Source organism: Miniopterus natalensis, chromosome 17 (genome assembly GCF_054644295.1).
Source record: "Miniopterus natalensis isolate mMinNat1 chromosome 17, mMinNat1.hap1, whole genome shotgun sequence".
Classification (NCBI taxonomy): Eukaryota; Metazoa; Chordata; class Mammalia; order Chiroptera; family Miniopteridae; genus Miniopterus; species Miniopterus natalensis.
Window position 1 is genome coordinate 32,435,238 of NC_142097.1, and position 20,892 is coordinate 32,456,129.

Sequence of the window (20,892 nt, forward strand, 5' to 3'; positions counted from 1 at the left end):
AATCTATCAGATATAGAGTTCAGAACACTGATCATAAGGATGCTCCACAGCAGCAGAAAAGATATGGAAACTATGAAGGAAATTAAGAATGACATAGCAGAAATAAAATTTAAAAAATTGGAAGGAATAAACATTAGGGGAAGCTGAGGATCAGATCAGCAAATTAGAAGACGGAAGAAAAAAAATCAATCAGAGAACCAAAAGAAAAAGCAATTAAAAAACAGAACAGTTTAAGGGAGCTGTGGGACAACATGAAACATAACATTCGCATCATAGGAGTGCCAGAGATATAGACAATAAGCAAAAGTTAGAGAACCTATTTGAAGAAATAATGGCAGAAAACTTCCCTAACCTGGTCAAAGGATAAGTCACACAAGTTCAGGAGGCACAGAGAGTCCCAAGCAAGAAGAATCCAAAGAGGCCCACGCCCAGACGCATCATAATTAAAATGCCAAAAATTCAAAGCAAAGAGAGAATCTTGAAGGCAGCAAGAGAAAAGCAATCTGTTCTCTACAAAGGAGCTCCCACATAAGGCTGTCAGCTGATTTCTCATCAGAAACTCTATAGGCCAAAAGAGAATGGCACAAAGTATTCAAGGTAATGCAAAACAAGGATATGAAACCAAGACTACTCTATCCAGCAAGGCCATCATTCAAAATAGATAGTGAGATAAAGAGTTTCCCAGACAAAAAAAAAAAGGCTAAAGGAGTTTATCACCACCAAACCAACACTGCATAGAAATGTTAAAGGGACTACTATAATAAGAAATTTAAATAGAGAGAACGAGAAACATAGGCATAAAGAACTAAAATGGCAATAGATAAGTACCTATCAATAATAACCTTAAATATAAATGGGTTAAATGATTCAATCAAAACATGGGGTAGCTGCATAGATAAGAAAACATGACCCAAATATATACTGTCAACAAGAGTCCTACCTCAGAACAAAAGACTCACACAGGCTGAAACAAACAAGCAAGCAAGCAAGCAAACAAACAAAAACTTCTGGAGGACTTTAAAGGAGAGATCCACAGCAATACAGTCATAGTAGGGGACTTTAACACCCCACTGACTTTACTGGAAAGCTCTTCCAAACAAAAAAATCAACAAGGAAGCAGCAACTCTGACACACTAAATCAGATGGATTCAATCGACATTTACAGAATATTTCACCCCAAAGCTGCAGAATATAGATTCTCCTCAAGTGCACATGGAACATTCTCAAAGACAGACCACATGTTAGGACACAAAACAAGTCTCTACAAGTTCAAGAAGACTGAAATCATATCAAGCATCTTCTCAGACATTTACACCATGGAATACTATGCAGCTGTAAAAAAATAAAAATAAAAATAAAGGATCCCTTATCCTTTGAGACAGCATGGTGGGACCTGGAGAGTATTATGCTAAGTGAAATAAGTAAGTCAGAAGAAAGACAAGTATTACTCATATATGGAATCCGATGAATAAAACAGATCCAGAGACATAGAAGCATGGAACAGACTGATGAATCTCAGAGGGAAAGCAGGGATGGGGTATGAGAATAATCTAAGAACTTGTATGCACATAAGCATAACCCATGGACACAGACAATAGTGTGATGAAGGTGGGGGGGAAATCAATGGGAGGTGAAAGGGGACATATGTAATACTTTCAACAATAAAGATAAATTAAGATGCAAGAAAAATAAAATAAAAATTGCATTGTGAAAAAAACAACATACCAATAGTTCTGGGATGTGGCTATACCAGTGTTTAAAGGGAAACTTATAGCATTAAGTGCTTTTATTAGAAAAGAGAAAAAGGTTTCAAACTCATGATCAAGGTATCTACTTTAAGAAACTAGGAAAAGGAGCAAATAAGCCCAAAGCATGTAAAAGGAAGAAAAATAAAGAACAGAAATAAAATCAGCAGAAAAGTGTTCTAAACATTCTAAAAAGAGCAAATAAAATCACCAGTATCATGAATATAAAAGGGGACATCACTATAGTTCCTACAGACATTAAAAGGACAATAAGGGAATAGTAGAAACAACTTAATGCTCATGAAATCAAGAACATGGATGAAAAAGACAAATTCTTTGATTCAGACACACACTACCAAAGCTCATTAAGATAAAAATAACTTAAATGGGTATTTTAACTACTAAAGAAATAGAATTTATAATAATAAAATAAAATAAAAACACCAAAAAAAACTTCCAACAAAGAAAACTGTAGCTGCAGATGGCTTCACTGAACCCTTCCCTTTCTGTTTTCAAGAAGAGTTTGTGTAGTATTATTTCTCCCTTAACTATTTAGAAGACATAGACAATTTATAGACATTTCTGAAATCTCTTTCTTTAGCAAAGAAAAGGAGAGAAAAAATTACTTTCCTGCTCTACAAAGTGACACTACTTAGAGACCAAACCAAGCACTTCCATGAAGCACCACCACCACCTCGTGGCCTTTCATGGAACTGTTCTGAAAACAAAACCCACTTGAGTTCCTGAAATTCTAGGCACAAATTTTAACTCTTGGTACTAGTGTTTCTAAATTTCCTTACAAATACTAACCTTCAGGATTCACAAACAAGGAATTGAAATTCTCTGGATTTCCCAAAATCTTAGCTTACTTTAAAAATACTTAACGTTACATTTTCCAAACTCTTCATTCATTATATACCTTTTTAGAAAACTGTTAAATTCGTAGTATTTCTAAGAACTGTACTACAGTGACTATTCAAATACTGGAAAATGCTGTGAAAAGTACTGGATAGTATTTAAATAATGTAACATTTAGAACTTTTAGCAAGGTTTATAGTACTGCATATAGAATCATAGGTCAAAAATGCCAATTTAAGGAATTATTTTGCTTCCCAAACTCCTACTTCTTATAACACCACTCATAGGATTCATATAGAGTATAGTATAAACCCATTAACATTTACATAGCAGCAGACGGCCATGCACAATTATAAAATGAAAACAGCTATAACCAGGACTGATTTGGCTGTGATCGCTTCTTTCCAAGGCACTCCTGTTGATCTTAACCTCCAGGTATCATTATTTCCAGTTTCTACTTTCAACTTGCCATAAGTGGATTCCTTCAAATCAGTAATGTTTGTGTGTTGACTGTTAAGATTAACTCTAACAGAATTAGAATAACTTTTCCATTTTTTTATTTGACTCATTTTTCTCAGGATTCAGGAAAACATACATTTCCCAAGAAATGCTGCATGAAAACACTATTGGTCTTGTACCAAGTCCTAACATGTGGAAAAGCCCTAGCTTTGTGAATGTAACGAGAAAGACAAATTAGTCTCTTGACCTCTAGTGTAACAGCTGGACTACTAGGTCAACAGGTCCTGTACAACCCACTGCCATCAGTAACTGAGAGGGAGCAAACACAACAACAGTTCAAACACTTTGGTTTTTCTGAAATGAGACTAGCTGCTCAAGCAAGAGGCCTCAAGCTATTGGCTATGCCTTGCCCCATATACTGCAATGTCTACCACTGTATTAAATAGTAAATGATTAAAGCAAACTAGTGATATTTCACCTGCTCTAAGAAATTTGGATACTGGACCTTCCTTGATTTCACCAGGTGTCAACAGGTTTTCACACAACTGTCATTGATAGTAATTATAAGGTACCATTAAACTTAAGATGCTTAATGTGGAAAAAAAATTACATCAAGTAAAATTTGAAATAGGTCATTTCTGTTTCAATCACCTACCACTTTTTGAGCACCCTTATGCTCAGTACTGTCCAAACTTTTTAGTTATAACTCCCTTATTCAAGGGTGTTCAAATTCCTGATGCTTGGAAAATCCATTTATCACTTGGTACACCAAAAACTAATGCTTCCCCTGCCGTCCTCCTTTCTAACAGAACCTCAATGTTGTTTCACATTACCATGTAAAGTGGGCCACGGAGGGAGACCAAATGTTTAAACTTTGCCAAGTTTCCTTTTCTTGCCAGTGATTGAAATATAAGGTGAAATAAGGAAGTTGTTGAGGTTCTCTGAGAAAGGTTTTCCTTGTTGATAAATAGAGACACAGAAATAATCCTTCCTTACTCCTAGAATGTGTTCTGACTCCATATAAAGTTTGGAACTGCAGCAACCATCTTGCCATCCTGAGGGGAGCTGAGCCAACTCACTGAGTGGCAGAATAAAAGATGGGGAAAATAACAAGTTTTTGATGACAGTGAGTGGCTAAATCTTCCAACCCTTTAACTGTCCTACCAGAGTTTAGGTAAGGCTTCTTGCTAGTATGAGAGTAAATATTTCATATCGCTTAAGTCAGCTGGTTTGAGTTTTTGTAACATGTTAAAAGCTCTTCATCAATATTCCAAAATGAATCAGCAATGCTGGAGCACTACTTCGTATTCCCCTTAGATTGGCTGCCGGTACGGTCTGTACCAGGTGTGCCACAGCTCTTCTCTGGGATGGGTGTTTTGATACCCATCTTAATTGAAAGGGATCTGTGCTTCTTCAGTAGGAACTCAATCAGAGCACAGTCTCCAGTTTTAAACAGACCACAGAGCAAGAAAGAAACTGGTCTACCTACAGGCATCCTGCAGGCTATCAATTGGAGGGGCAGGGGAGAGAGTCAAGCTTTTCAGCATCAGGCCATTAAACAGAAGATTAATACAAGCTTGTCCTATATGGTCCCAGGTAGAAAGGAAAGGCTGGTTGATGCCTGTCATGTCTAAGAAAAGTCACATTTTATTGACACTCAAGAACTTTAAGAGACTACTTCAGTAGTCCCAAATTCCCACCTAGTAATATAACAATGCCTTATTTTAAAGCTTCTTCAGACAGCTTGAGAAGGGGGGAAAATAGAAGGGGGGAAGAAAAAGGGGTAGTGGAGGAAGAGAAGAGAGATGTCAACCCACAGTGGTATGACACAGAACATTTTCTTAGGTATTCCCCTCAAAAAGAGCCTTGTTGCTCCTAAGCATGGATACAAGAGAAACCCACTCAACTTCCTATGACAGAATGAATACCCACAGGAGTGAGTGTGGGCCCCTTCTCCTCTCACAAACAAAGCAGATTCCAAAAGGCACAAGAGCTCCTTTTGTCCACTGTGTTCCCTTCTTCCAGCCTCATCACTTAGTCTCCTCCTCACTGCCTACCCCAAGACTCCTCCTACTGCAATTTGTTGTGGTAAACCAACAAATTGCAAGGTGTACTTCTTTGGCACTGTTGATCTGCATGTTTACAACTTTTCTTACCGAGTTTTAGGTGCTTTATATCACAACATTCCTTACATAAGAGAAAATGTGTTACTGAGTAACACGGACCACTTGCTAAATACTGCCAATTATTTTTATTATTACATATTTGTTCTTTGAGCTCCCTATATACCTAATCACAGCACTCATCATTCTATATTACAATTGGCTATTAATCGGTCTCTCTGAAAACTGACCTGTGGTTTCAATTGCTCTCCTTGTCTCCCCCCTCCCCCCAACACATATAGGGGTGGGCAAAAGTAGATTTACAGTTGTAAGTACACGAAAAACAGAATTTTCTTGTATTATTTATTTTTCCATTATGAACGTTTAAACCTACTTTTGCCCACCCCTGTATAACCAATATACCTGAGAGCTAGAACTTGCTCCGATTCACAACGGTGACCCACTCTGGCAAGTAATTCTTAAGGAGTGGTCACCCCTGGTTGAGAGTCATTCTACTGAACCAGTGGTTCTCAACTGGAGATTATTGTCTCCATGGAGACATGTGACAATGTCTGAACATTTTTGGTTATCATAAGTTAGAGGAGGCAGTACTGAAACTTAGTGGTTAAAAGCCAAGGATGCCTCTACACATCCTACAATGCACAGGGCAGCCTCCTACAACAATCAGCTGGCCCAAAATGTCAATAGTGCCACAGTAGAGAAACCCTGAACTAAATAGTAGGTTCAGAAATTACTTTAGCACCAGCATCATATGAAATGCCAGCCAAATCAGAAGCATTTTTAATAAATGTTGCATGAATAAAAGGAGCCTGTAATTCCAACACATGCTGTAAGAATTTAAGACACTATAGTTAATGATCATATATATAAATGCATGGAAACAAATCACCACAGGTCCTCTCTATAAAGAACCATCATAATATTTCTTTCTTAATGTTTTAACAATCAATACTTCACTTTTAAAATCCTTTCCATTTAATCTCTTCTACTGGAATAATGCTGCCCACCACAGGAACACTAAGAGGGAAGACCAAAACGTTTAAAGTTCTTTCACTAAAAAACCTGAAAATGCCACCACCCACATGTGTTCTCACAGGGTAGCCAGTGTGCTTGCAACAGTATGTAAGCTTTGACCTACAATTCATCAATCACTGGAATTCAAATAAGTGCAGGGGTGGAAGGTGGTAGTTCCACTGAGAAAAAAAAAATTCAATGTCAAATATCACTAATAAAGTTGATGTGCTATTCTGCTAACATAAAGAGGACACAGCAAGGGCAATACACATAAGCCCTGTTTCAAATACCTTCCAAATAACAAAATGTTTTCTATGCTTTTAGATAAAGAATGAGGAATCGGAAAGAACAAGTAGAATACTAGAAATATAATTGAAAATGAACTTGTAGGGTTTTTAAATGTGACAGTCAACACTTTAATCTATCGATGGTTAAAGTATGGAAATACTTCTACAAGAGCGAAGCAGTCTACAAACATTAATCAAAACTGACTTTAAAAGATGGATTAACACTTAATATTCTAATTATTGTTCTGGGGCATGTCTCCTCCATAAGACTGAATATACCTAATTTCATCTTTGCATATCTAGCAAAAATTCAATGACTGTCATGTAGGTGGCTTAATATATTTATTGAATGAGCAGATAAACTATCTGCAGATTTTCCCCCTCCTGTAAACGTCCCTTCTAGTAAGACATGTCCTTTTATGGAATCAAGTATCCATTTTGCCTTTCTCTGTGCTTAATGGCCTAGTAAATAAAATTCAGTGGCACAATGAATGTTATGTTCAGATGAAGGACATCAGACAGTGTCTCAATAACTTTTTTATTAAACCAACAAATCCCTACCACCACCACCACCAAAAAAAAGGTCATTATTCCCACCTAATTATGACTTATCGTTCTTTACCTTCCTCAGGGGCAGCTGAAGCTCCATCAGGCAGTATAGGCTGTAATTCCCCAGTTTCAGAATTATTTTCCAAGTCAGTCATTTGCATTCCTTCCAGACGACTTCCTTTAACATTACCCCTTAAAGAAGAAAACAACTTGATATTTTTGCATAAGTACTCACTGATAATTGTATCTATATTTTCTTCTCCTGAAACTGAGCATCAACTAAGTAGGGTATTATGGCACTGATGTCTAATACTAACTTTCAAGTTTCTTTTTAAAAAATTCATTAGAGGACTCACAATGAAGTTTATAAAATGTCGTCAATGCCAACATCCCAGTTGTGATATTGTATTAGTTTTGCAAAATGTTATCGTTAGCAGAAACTGGTTAAGGAACACAGGGTCTCTATGCATTATTTCTTCTAATTGCATGTGAATTTACAACAAAAATTCCAATTAAAAAACAGAAGTCTTAAACAGTATGTTCTCACCAATATGGAAAGGCTTTTCAGATATACTATTGAGTAAGAAAACAAGTGCATCTTTTGTATTTAAAAAGCTATATGCTCACAGTTGCTTAAATATGCATAAAAACTGAGAAGACACATCATCTATGAAAAATTAAGAACAGCAGGAATGTGTGTGGGCAGGGGGTTGGAAAACTAAGCAGATGGAAGACAAAAATGTGAAAATTTTCACTTAATATTCTTTCTTTTACTAACTTTTTTGAACCACTCATTAGTATTTAAAATTTTTGCTTATACTACTTTAAACCAGGAAATGGAAAAAAGACCCAAGCTGGACACCACCACATGAGCCAAGCTGATGATACAATTGACTGTAAAATGAGGTTACAATTAAGAGCTGCAGACACTTATAAAGGATTTGAGAGTCTAGAAAAAAGTCTATGTTCATATACATTTAATCTTTATAGGTAAAGGCAGGCATAAATATCTCCATTACAAAATATAAAAGCTAGTTATAGCTTTAATTTGAAAGGAACATGTATAAAATCAGGGTAACTAATGAAGAGGACAAGTTCATCTCCAATGATCAGAACACTTTCCCACTGCTTCAGCCTGAGCCAAAACAGAAAATTAAGCCACCAGCCATCCTTTATTTTGATAATTGTTCAGATATTAAAACTGTATGAAATTAAGTACACAGAGGTGTAAATCCTTCTCTAGATTTAATTCAAAGTTCTTTTCAAAGTCTCCACGGTAGAACTATTATTCCACTGTTTCAATTTAGAAATGTATTTAATATCCATAAAATAGATCAGCAGATGGATATTAAGGCTCATCTAGTGCATTCATGGACAATACATCCCACAACCACCCTTTCTTTTGAGGGGATGGAAGTTTAATTGACATGGCTGGGATGGGAGCTTATGTTTCTTAGGAGATAAAGGTGTAGACTATCACATATATCCTTTCGGGAAATTTCAACTATGAGTTTTGAGAACACTTTTATAAGAGAAGAGGAAAAGGTGAGATAAAGCAGTGTTAAAATAAAATTGCCAGGCCTGATAGGGCATGGCTCAACAGTCGAGCATCGGCCTGGGATCCAGGAGATCGCGGTTTGATTCTCAGTCGGGGCACATGCCTGGGTTGCAGCCTCGGTCCCCATTTGGGAGCATGCAGGAGGCAGCCGATCAATGACGACTCTCTCCTCACCTCATTGATGTTTCTCTCTCTCTCCCTCTCCCTTCCTCTCTCTGAAATCAATGAAAACATATTTAAATAAAATAAAATGAAATAATAATAATAAAATCGCCAGAAGTGCTTTGTTCCATACCAATTATGTGTAAAAGGTCTATGAGATATAATACAGCCCAGCAGAGATGTCTTTAAAAAGTGTGGCACAGATGGAGAAAAAAAAAGGTGACACAAAAAAATATCACAAGGTAGAGGTCATACAAGGTTTCACACCATTATTATCCTAACTTCAGTGAAAATGAGCTCTAACATATTTAAACTAAACTTCTGATACTATTTCATCCCATTAAGAAAAAAAGTAAGGTTTCTGATACTTTATTTTTTGTTATTCCTCACCCAAGTATATTTTTTCCATTGATTTTTAGAGAGAGTGGAAAAGAGGGAAGAAGGGGAGGAGAAAGAAAGAAACATTGATGTGAGAAAGACACACTGATTGGTTGCCTCCAGCACATGGTACTTGGGCCGATGCTCTAACCACTAAGCCACACTGGCCAGGGCAGGTTTCCGATACTTTAAAAGTTACACTTGAATACAACAAATGAACTTTGTCTCTGCTAAAAAGGTAGCATAGTGGAAATTTATTTTGTTCATTATAAAGCTATTATTCCATTTCATAAACAAAAAAATTTAATTTACCCCAAGGTGACCATCTTCCTCCTTTTCTCAACAGCAGGCAAGCCATTGATAACTGCAACCACAATAGCATCTGAATCCAAAGCCTGACACTGCCGGTCTTCGGATTTTGGCAGAATGTCACTGATAGTGCCATGTGTCAAGGCTCGGGGAGAACTATGCCTGCTCCCAGACTGAGAGCTTCCTGGGGAACCTACAGAAAAGGAAAGAGATATTCAGAAAAAAGGAAAAGTTCTCTCTCTCTAGTTTCCACTTTATAAGACCTTATCATATATACATTTTTAAACTGTAGGAAAACTCAAAAATAATTTAAAAATATACTGCAATCTTTTTGATGCCAACTATTTAAAATTAAGGCATCCAGAAAATGGAATCTAATGGCTCCATTCTCTTACTGATGGGTCTATTCTGTTGTGAGATCAAGAAGCTTTTAAATCAAATTTCAGCATTTTTGGTGCCGTTAAAGATCTAAAGCTATACCATAAGATCAATTCTGAATAACAGACACCTACCCATGAAAACTACATTCTGAACTCCCCAAATTTACCTTCCGACAGAGGTTGGCAGTCTCCCCTTGAATGGCTATTTTCCCCAGAGTCTACTGCTCTTCGAAGTGATAGACTGCCTGCTATACTGGACCGAGCTGGCTTGGGTGAATTACTCTTCTTATTTGTGGCTGCAAAGACATTTAAAAACATTTCTGAATATGAAAAATAGCACAAAACTCACTACACCTAGGCAGTCAGAGAAAGGTTTAATCATAACATGCATGGAAGGTATTCTATCTACTGTGTCAAAAACAGAAACAAAACAAAACAGGATGCTTTGGTCCCAACTGGTTTATTAGGGTTTTATTCCAAAAGTATTCCTACTTTGCTGCTTATGGAGGAGTCTTAACTTATAAAACTTAAACAAAAAAAATCAGTAAACTTCAAAAAAAAACTATAGCAGACATAAACTCCAATCTCCATGAAATTAAACTAGGTATTAATAACAAAACTATAACCCATAAACACTTGGAAATGGTAAAATATTAGTGGATTGAAAAGAAAATCAATGCTGAATTAGAAATGGACCACGATTACAATGCTTCAAGATGTTTGTGGTTAAACCAGTAATTAGCAGAAAATATATGGCCTTAAAATGAATTAGAAAAAACTGATACTAAATGGCTTAATATGCATAGACTCAAGAAGCTAGAAAAAGAATTAAAATAAATTTTACAGAGGCAGAATAGATGAATTAAAGGGTAATAAACAGGTTCAGGAAGGTAAGATACAAGACCAATAATCAACTGTTTTTTAATATATCAGCAAAGACCAATCTGAGAATGAAACGTAAAAAACAATTCCACTTGCAAGAGCATGAGAGGAGACACTGGTAACCTAGGCGCAGCCTTCTATTTCCACCCAAATAAATCTTACCACCAGACCTCATCCTCCTATGTGGGTTCCCGAAAATGCTTTCCTTGTCACACAGCAAGGACTCCAATTCCACCAGCAACAATCTCACAACTCCCTCTCTCAACCCTTTTCAGACCCTTCTCCACACAACAGGCAAAGTAATCTTTGTAAAAGGTAAATTAGATCATAAATACTCGATTTATATTCTCTAAAGACTTCCTCCTAAAATCAGAAAACACAAAACTCTTTACTGAGGTCTTACAAAAAACCCTACCTGAGCTAGATTCTGCCTACCTCTCTGCTTACTCTCCCCCCTGCTGCGTTCACAGTATTCAGCCATAAGGGTCTTCCTTCAAGCCTTCAAACATGCAGAGCAAATCCAGTATCAGTGACTTTGCATTTTCTGCTGTTTACCCTGAACACTGTTCCCACAGATCTTTGCTTCTCAACCTTCTGGCCTCAGTTGAAATGTTGCCTCCTTAGACTTTCTCTGACTATCCCAACTAAAGGAACACACTCCTCACCTGCTCCTTCCACCCTACTCTTCTGTTGTTTCCTTCACAGCACTTTTTACTTTTTACCAAGTGCACTTATCTTTACTTGCCTACACATTTAATGTCCAATTCCCACCATATAAATACATGACTGCAAGATCCATAAGGTTAAGGATTTTGTGTTATTTACTGCCCAGTGCAGAACAGCAATCAAGAAATGTCAGCTCTAGCCCTGGCCCGTGTGCTCAGTGGTTAGAGCATCAGCCTGTGAACCAAAGGGTCGTGGGTTAGATTCCTGGTCAAGGGCATGTACTTGGTTTGCAGGTTCGAACCCTGGCCCCAGTTGGGGCTCATGAGGGAAGCAACCAATCGATGTGTGTCTCTCGTTCTCTCTCTCCTCCTCCCTCCCACTCTCTCTAAAATGCAATGGAAAAAATATCCTTGGGTGGGGATAAACACAAAGGAACGTTAGCTCTATTATATAGTTAAAAATAGAGTCAGTTTTATTTTTTGTTAATCCTCACCGGAGGATATTTTTTCCATTGATTTTTAGAGAATGAAAGGAAGGGAGAAAGCGGGGGAGGGAGGAAGGGAGGGAGGGACATATTGACTGGTTGCTTCCCACATGTGCCCCAACCAGGCTGGGGATCGAATCCGCAACCCAGGTATGTGCCCTTGACAGGGAACTGAACCCAAGACCCTTTGGTGCTCAAGCTGACACTATAACCACTAAGCCACACCAGCCAAGGCAAAAATATAGAGTCTGTTTTAGATGGGAGAAAGGGCTGTATATATTTATAGTCTTAATTCCTTGTAATAGAGATTTTTAAGTATTATTATTAGTCTGAAAATAACCTGTCCTTTAGCTTCCCAACTGATATGTGGAGAAATGAAACTAATAGGATCTTTTTCACTTACAGTTTCGTATGTAACAACTGGCAACTGATGACTTTGCCAAGAGCTCCATTCCCAAATCTTGTAATCTGCCAGAGTTTTCAGTTCCACATGCAGCCAGAGCTGCCTGGTCAGCAGAAAAAAGGCTTGTCTGCATGTCTCCAGAAGCACTGCTGCTTTTTATTTCTGAAAGTGGATTCTTTACATCAGTTTTCATACATCGAACTTCAGCCATTTGAGTTTTGAGTCTTTTCAGCATCTTTAAGTCAGAGGGAACTCGCCACATTGCCTGCTGCTTCCTTTGATCTTTATCTTTTCGAGAATACGAAGCTTGAGAGAAAGAAACAACTCATTTTAATATAGATGTCAATATTCATGAACCCATTTTGCACTGTGAAATATCCAAATCTAATGTGTAAATAAGATACAATGCTTTAGGTGGTATCAACAATAAAAGTATGTATGGAATACCATTAATAAAAATAAAGATAGTCACAAGTATCTTAACTTTATTGATACCTTCACAGTTAGAATCTGGGTCTCATTACAGTCACTTTAACTCTAAAAGTTTAAAAAGCTGCCTACTTCCTGTGCTTTCTTCTTTACATTTCTCTTACTTTTCTCACATTTCTACACTGGGTTTTAGTATGTTCATAATTTAAAATATAGCCAAATACTTAGTCAAATCTGATATAAAAATATATATATTCTAACTAAATTTAAAAAGCTGATTTACTGAACTACTATCCAATGCAGATGCAGCCATTATGTGCACTGGAACAACACAAATAGTTCCCTGTCGCTGGGTCTGCAGCCACTAAAGTAACAATGTTTTCTTTTTTCCCAGAGAAAGTAGTTGCAGTTGTTTTTAACTTCTTCTCCCCCTTCCCAAATATTAAAATAAGACGCAAGGAAAATATACTTTCTACTGCAGGAAGGTAAAAGGAGCTAGATATTTTGGAAATCAAAGATCGTGACTGACTCAAAGCAAAAATAAACCAAGCCAAAAAAACCCAAAAAACATGTGCACACACCACCCCCACAAACAGGGGACCAACAGGCACCCTAATTAGACAAAGGTAGATGTTGTAGTGTAACAGCCATTTCCCCACCTCCCCCTTGCAAAAAAGGACCAAGACTGTGTTCAGGTATCAGGTGAGCAGCAATGTGCTCAGGGAGGTTAGGTCCCCCCTTTGGCTCCAGTGGATATGGGTCCAGGACTGGTCTAAGCTCATTTCCTCTTTGATAGTGAGTCTAAGACTCAGTGAGGAGTAACTTCTGGGAAAGGTTTTCTATCATGATAGGGAGATTTATTGTATTATTTATCTTTCTTATTGTTCAAAATATTACAGATGTCCCTTTTTCTCCCCATTGACCCCTTCCACCCCACCTCTAGCCCCCTCCCCAGTCCCTCACCACACCATTGTCTGTGTCCTTGGGTTATGCATATAAATTCTTTGGCTAATCTCTCCACCCCCCACCTCCTCCTTCCCTCTGAGATTTGTCAGTCTGATCCATGCTTCCATGTCACTGAATCTATTTTGTTCATCAGTTTATTATATTCTTTAGATTCTACATATAAGTGAGATCATATGATGTTTGTCTTTCTCTGCCTGACTTATTTCGCTTTGCATATTATTATCCAGGTCCATCCATACTGTCCCAAAGGGTACGAGATCCTTCTTCTTTTACACCATGGAATACTATGCAGCTGTAATGTGCCACAGCTTTTTTATCCACTCATCTACTGATGGGCACTTGGGCTGTTTCCAGATCTTAGCTATTGTAAATTGCTCTGCTATGAACATAATGGTGCATATATTCTTTCTGATTAGTGTTTCAGAATTCTTAGGGTATATTCCTAGAAGTGGGATCACTGGGTCAAAAGGCAGTTCCATTTTTAATTTTTTGAGGAACTTTCATACTGTTTTCCATAGCGGCTGCACAGTCTGCATTTCCACCAGCAGCGTACCAGGATTCCCCTTTCTCCACATCCTCGCCAGCACATGTATATTTATTTAACAAACATCTATAAAGAGCTTACCGAGTGTCAAATATTTCTAAAATATTAAGTCATTTAATCCTCTCATATCAATCCTCTGAGGTAAGTACTATTACCTCCATTTTATAAATGGGGAAAGTAAGACACATAACAGTTACACAATACTCCAGGTAACACAGCTAATAAGTAGAGGAGTTACTGTATTATTTTCCATACAAACAACTCTAAACCTAGTTTTTGTAACTGTAAACACTGTATTTGTTGGATAGTTTCAAACTCTGATTTTCTCTTTGGAATATACTCCTAAAAGTAAAGTTATGTGATTAAAGGGTAGAAATAATTTGAACCTACTATAAAATTTTCCTTCAAAAAGGTTAAATCAATACACCTATCTACAGAACCTGAACTTGTCTGGTTTACTAGGTCTTTAACAACAACACTGGTTATAATTTAGGCAAAACCTTTGTCAATGTGATAAGTTGTGGGTTTTTTTCCTTTTTCTTAAAAAGGCATTTCTCTGTTGATCACAAGAACAATGTATGATTTTTCTGTATAATTTTCTAAAATAAAAATGTCTCAGAAAAAAATGTTAAATTATATACAATGTGGTAAGTGTTACAAAAGTACAAGTATAATATAAAATGTACCTGGGTCATAGATAGCAGACAATTGTTTCATAACCTGGTTGTAAACCTACAGCAAGTTTAGCTTACAAAGGAAGGGACCTAAATAATCCAGCCTCTGAGAGTCCATCTCCCACTAGAGAAGTTCTAATTCTCTGTTTTCTACACTGAGACTCTACTTTACACTTTGAAAAAATGAGTTCCACTGCTTTAAAGCAGCATCAAAATCACTGTTCTAAATCACTGATTTAATTTGCATAATACTACTGTTTAAGAATGTAGGAAAAGGTTAGGTATATTTTTTTTAAAGTTTTCCAACAAAAATGGTTTTTAAAATGTGTCATTTAAAGGTATTCAAAATGACCATGCCTGAGAGTTTCAAAAAGTCCAACTTTGAGGATACCTCTAATATGTACGTGTATACACTGTATTACAGTAACACAAATGTAATTTCTCTTCAACAAATAACCTTTGCACTTAAAATACTGCTAACTGGTATAGGCTTTTAGGCTACTGAAATCAAACTATAAGTAAACCATCTTTTTCTATATTCAATTTAGACGGAGTTCCACTTGGAAGTTACGGTATTCATGAGGTGTACAAAACTCTAAGTCCATTTGCAAAGAGGAAAGCTGTACTTCATATGGATCAAACTGTCAATTATATACAATTTTTAAAAAACCTTCTTACAGGCATTTTGACATTATATTTGCACAAAACACCTTCAAACATTAACAAAAAATTAATTTGATTAATATAAAGATCATTTTATGACTTATAATGAAAAATCAATTTGCTACAGAAATATACTGTGTTCTAACACTTAGATGAAATACTTGGATTAAAATTCAAGAGTTCTTTTGGGGAACCACAAAAAAAAGGGAAATCACTGTTAATATTTTACCTGTGGGCTGCAGCAGTGAAGCAGGTGGGCGAGGCTGTAAGCTCCACAAATTTTCCATACCGCTCCGGTCCTTAAGGTCCAACAAATGTATTAAAATGAAAGGGTCAATGTCTAATAAACTACTTGTAGCAGTAGAACATAAGTGTGCTCTTCTTGACATTCTACTACTGGCACCAACATAGCCATAGTTACTACCTGCAAAAAAAACAGATACAGAAAATGCATGCTATATTTCTATTCAAATTTAAGTATACTTAAAAAAGTAAACTGGTTAATGTTTGAATACTGGTCTATGGACCTCTCTCTTAGGAGTTGGTTTTCATGATGAGAAGCATAAAGAAGAAACCAGATCACCAGAGAGTATACACAAGCACAGGAGCAACACTCAAACTCATCCTGAGCTCTAGAAACAAAAAATGGCAATGTATACAATACATACAATTAGTGGGAGGAGAATTAGGAAAGGAGAACACATCTCATAACCCAGTGGTCTTGGATGAAAGACAGATCCCCGTGGCATAACAGATCCCAAAGAACTAGACACCAAAATGGGAATCTTCTCCTGCAAAGCAAGCTGTACAGATCCATGACAGTTAGGTAGACTCCTTTTCTAGCTTAATTAAGTACTAGAGCACAACCTGAAGATTTTAGACTGAACTTGTTAATGACTAATGCATAGTATAGTCATTTGTGAGCAAATGCCATATTTACATCACCTATATTGAACTAAGCTTTAAGTCAAGAAAACCACCTGACTTTTCTCCAGTGCTTAATACAATGCCTAACATATAGTAAATATGAAAATGTTGGTTAAAACCGACCTTTAATAGCTCTAGCTGGTTTGGCTCAGTGGTTAGAGTCAGCCCTCAAAACTGAAGGGTCTGTTTCGGGTTTGATTCCGGTCAAGGGCATGTACTTCGGTTGCAGGTTGACCCCTGGCCCTGGTCAGGGCGCGTGCAGGAGGCAACCAATGGATGTCTCTTACATCAATGTCTGTCTGTGTCTATCTGTCTGTCTCTCCCTTTCACTATCTCTGAAAAGCAGTGGAAAAAATATCCTCGGGTGAAGATTAAGAAAACAACAACAAATTGACCTTTAAATATATTTTACTGTAATACCTGGAAGCAAGTCACTAAGCATAGCTTACATTTAACGGTGTAGAGTTACGCTCCACCTCCTTGAAGAGGCAATAAAGAAAAAATTTGGAATTCTTTTGTATGTGTACTGTCTTTTATTTATATATATTGTTCATACATCTATTCACCTTTAGATTATAAATTACTTAAAAGTAACTCTTTTTCATTGTATTTTCCAGAAATCCTGAAATAGGGAAGAATTTCAACAAATGCCTACCAAATATATAAAACTCCCCAAAGCACAAAATACAAATTAACTATTTGATTCACTATTGTATCCTCAGCACCTATAATTCAATGTCTAAACTATTAATAGGTATTCAAAAAATATTTCACGAACAAAAATATTATAATTTCAGAATTACAGAACATGAGGTCCATGGGAACAGGGACATCTTTTTATTCAATACTGTAGCTCCAGATAGTAAAACAGTACCCAGTTCCAGTTAAGTGCTCAGTAAATATTTGGTGAATGAATTGAAAAATATAACCTCTAGTTTACCTAGAGCGTCTAAAACTGTTATATACAAGAATTTCCCTACAAAACAGTTTAAGAGAGGAAATCACAGATTTAACTTTAAAAAAAAAAAGGCTGAAAAAGATTCAGTAACCTTGACTTAGTCATACTCATCTTCCATTTTATACCAAGACAGCCTCTGAATATATTTAATATTTTAATTTTTAAAAAATATATCTTTATTGATTTCAGAGAGAGAAAAGGAGAGAGAGAGATACAAACACCAATGATAAGAGAGTCTTTGGGGATTGAGCCCTCAACCCGGGCATGTGCCCTGACCGGAAATTGAACCTCGATCTCCTGGATCCTAGGTCGATGCTCAACTGCTGAGCCACGCCCGGCAGGGTGCCTCTGAAATTTTTTATGTACTATTTAAAACCTTAAAAATTACATTCAGCCCAGCCAGCATGGCTCAGTAGTTGAACTTCACCCCATGAACCAGGAGGTCACAGTTTGATTCCCAGTCAGGGTACATGCCCAGGATTGGGGCTCGATCCCCAGTAGGGGATGTGAAGGAGGCAGCCAATCAATGACTCTCTCACCACTGATGTTTCTCTCTCTCTTTCCCTCTCCCTACCTCTCTCTGAAATCAATAAAAACATATTAAAAAAAAAAATTACATTCAAAACTTAGTAATAAAGTGCATTTACTCAACAATTATCTGAAAAATATTAAATGCTCCCTATTATACTATTAAAAATGCTAGGGATACAAAATTAAGATGCACATTATATTGGTTTCATGGAGTTCAGAGGTGAAAAGCAAAATGGGCAGCTATATAAGCAAATAGAATAATGTTTAATATAGGTTAAATAGGTTTTACAGGTTCAAAGAGATTAATTTGAGAGAGCAGAAAAGAGGCAAGCAGTCTAGGAGGGCTTCTAGGAAGAAATGAAAAAAAGCTAAAATAAGAAGGTAGACAGAACAACATACTGGGAAGCAAAGATGTGAGAGATACCATAGCACATCTGATGGGCTACAAATTATGCAGAGGAGTGTAAGCAGGCTAAAGAAATGAGCAGGAGCCAGCACATAAAGGGCCTTGTGTACCATATTAAAGAGTTTGGACTTTATCCTGTAAGTAAATGGAATCCAATAAAGGGTTTTAAGTAGAGAAGTGACACGATCAGATATCAATTTAAAGCAAACAGAATCACATCTGAACTCATGCTGTGGGAAACAGAATAAAGGGGAGAAAAATGGATACAAGGACCCCAGATAAGAGGCTGTTTTGAAAGACAGCAGCCTAGGATCTCATAGAATTTTATAAGGTAAATGAGATAAGGTACACAAAGTGCTTTTGTACAGTGCCTGGTACATAAGAACACGTATCAAATGTTAGCATTATTGTTTTAAACACCATTAGTAATATATGTAAAATGTAGCACTTCCAACACCATGAGCTACCACATATTAAAATATGGTACAGTCAGAAAAGAGCAAAGACAGAATGGCTTATGGGCTTAACCCCTGTACCTGGAGGTCCTGCAGCAGCTGCATCTTCCATCAGTTCCCCCTCTTCCAATTCCATGTTGTTGTATTCCACATCATTTTCTCCAGACCTAAGAATACACAAAATTCATTATTCCCACAGAGTAAGTAAAAATTCACATTATTTGTCACATCTCAGTGAATTTTATAACAATAGTGCATAGCTTTCTCTTGTGAAGACGGGATATTTCTAAATATAAAAATGAAGAAAAGGACTTTGGTCATTATTACATGTATCAGTACTATTAATAATCAAACTACCTTTAAAAAATACAATAGCTTGGCAACATTTTATTATTATTTTTTAAATCCTCACCCAAGGATATTTTTCCATTGATTTTTAGAGAGTGGAGGGAGGAAGGTGGAGGAGAGAAGCACATCCATTTGTTGCTTCCCACACTCGCCCTGACCAGGGCCGGGGATTGAACCTGCAACCGAGGTATGTGCCCTTGACTGGGAATCAAACCACAACCCAACCGGCCAGGGCAACATTTAATTTTTAAAAGAGAAAACCTGAGAACCATTGTAAGCAAAAGATTATAGCTTTAAATAATTTGTAACTTAAAGGTAGTAAATTAGGCTTAAAACACTACATTTTAAGGTTAAAAAAGACACTCAAATTACTGTATATACTATTTTCTTAAAATATTTCAGAAAAAAATGTTGTTACCCCCTATCAAAGTCCTCACAAAGTCTCATACCAAAAAACACTATTACTTTATTTTAAATGACAAAGTACTATATGGAAAAGCAGTAATCAATGCTAGTTTGGGGTATTTAAAAAAGTCTCAAGATTGCCTTGGTCAGGTGTTCCAGTTGGTTGGAGCATCATCCCATACACCAAAAAGTGGCTTGTCTGATTCCTGGTCAGGGCACATACCTAGGTTGGGGGTTTGATCCCTGGATGGGGCATGTTTGGGAGGCAACTGATTGATGTTACTCTCAAATCTATGTTTCTCTTTCTCTCTTCCCTCCTCTCTCTAAAATTATATATATATCCATCCTCAGGTGAAGATAAAATAATTACAACCCAGTTTGGAACCCAGAGATGAGAGAGAGGAAACTAATTCAAGTCTTTCCTTCAAGATTCTTTATTTATAAAGATTATCAAGAAAAAATGCTAATATCCCCACTTTTAGGCCTACTTCATATGCTTCTAATTATCATGTAGGTGGCTTTATGATGGTAGTTAACGTGTGACACTCACATAGTTTCTTCATCGATGTCATTTTCCTCCGTGTTACTTGTTGCTGTGGAACTGGCAGAGGAACTGCTGCCATCAAGGTGATTTACTTCATCCTCACCAACAAGATCCAGATCCAGATCCCCATCTGAAAGCTCGTGCTACAACATGGCAAAGAAACAACATTTTTACCTCAAATAGATGGGTATGGACCGAGTGCTAAGCAATAATGGAAACATCAGAATTCTCTACTCTGGTGCCTAGACGCCTGAGCTGGAGAAAAATCACACAACCACATTACCTGGTACTACTAATCCTTTATTACTGCCAGTTTCAGCTGGGCCCTCAATATAACTGGAAATGTTTCATATATTCCACGTTAGCTTCCCGTAAGGCTCTAAACAGAGTAACACTTCAAACTACCATTCCTCAAATCCTACTTAACCTCTATTATCTGCAAGGTCACTGTAAAACCCTGTCACCTACCTGCACAGAAAACCGTACTGGCTATTAAACAAAAAAAAAATAAACATAAAACCCTCCAACTTTCAGCTGCCCCACCTGTAAACTCCACCCTACCCTTCCTTTACTTCATCCCATCAAACGGTGAGTGCTCTGTTCCAACCCCTTTTAATTTCCTTAAATACTTTGTTTTGTCAATCCCTTAAACTTATCTTCAGTCTCTCTTCCCAATGGGTCCTTCATTTTAATGTATACCTGAAGTCTCAAAAAGTTTGTTTCTGCATCTCTGTCTTACCTAGAACAAAAACAACCACTTCTTGAATTCTCATTCTGGGTGTTGT

General features: G+C 37.0%; 1 protein-coding gene across 7 annotated transcripts in view; it reads right to left on the bottom strand.

The window, feature by feature from the left end:
- Positions 1 to 20,892, bottom strand: part of TRIM37 (tripartite motif containing 37) — a 161,286-nt gene that overhangs the window by 116,159 nt on the left and 24,235 nt on the right. For all 7 annotated transcript variants that reach the window (XM_016210664.2, XM_016210663.2, XM_016210662.2 and 4 more), the window contains 7 exons: positions 20,114 to 20,250; positions 18,892 to 18,977; positions 15,763 to 15,957; positions 12,258 to 12,563; positions 9,990 to 10,118; positions 9,446 to 9,635; positions 7,109 to 7,227 (listed from right to left, as the gene is read on the bottom strand). In XM_016210664.2, the coding sequence (XP_016066150.2) occupies positions 7,109 to 7,227; positions 9,446 to 9,635; positions 9,990 to 10,118; positions 12,258 to 12,563; positions 15,763 to 15,957; positions 18,892 to 18,977; positions 20,114 to 20,250 (1,162 nt within the window). The remainder of the gene's footprint in view (positions 1 to 7,108; positions 7,228 to 9,445; positions 9,636 to 9,989; positions 10,119 to 12,257; positions 12,564 to 15,762; positions 15,958 to 18,891; positions 18,978 to 20,113; positions 20,251 to 20,892) is intronic.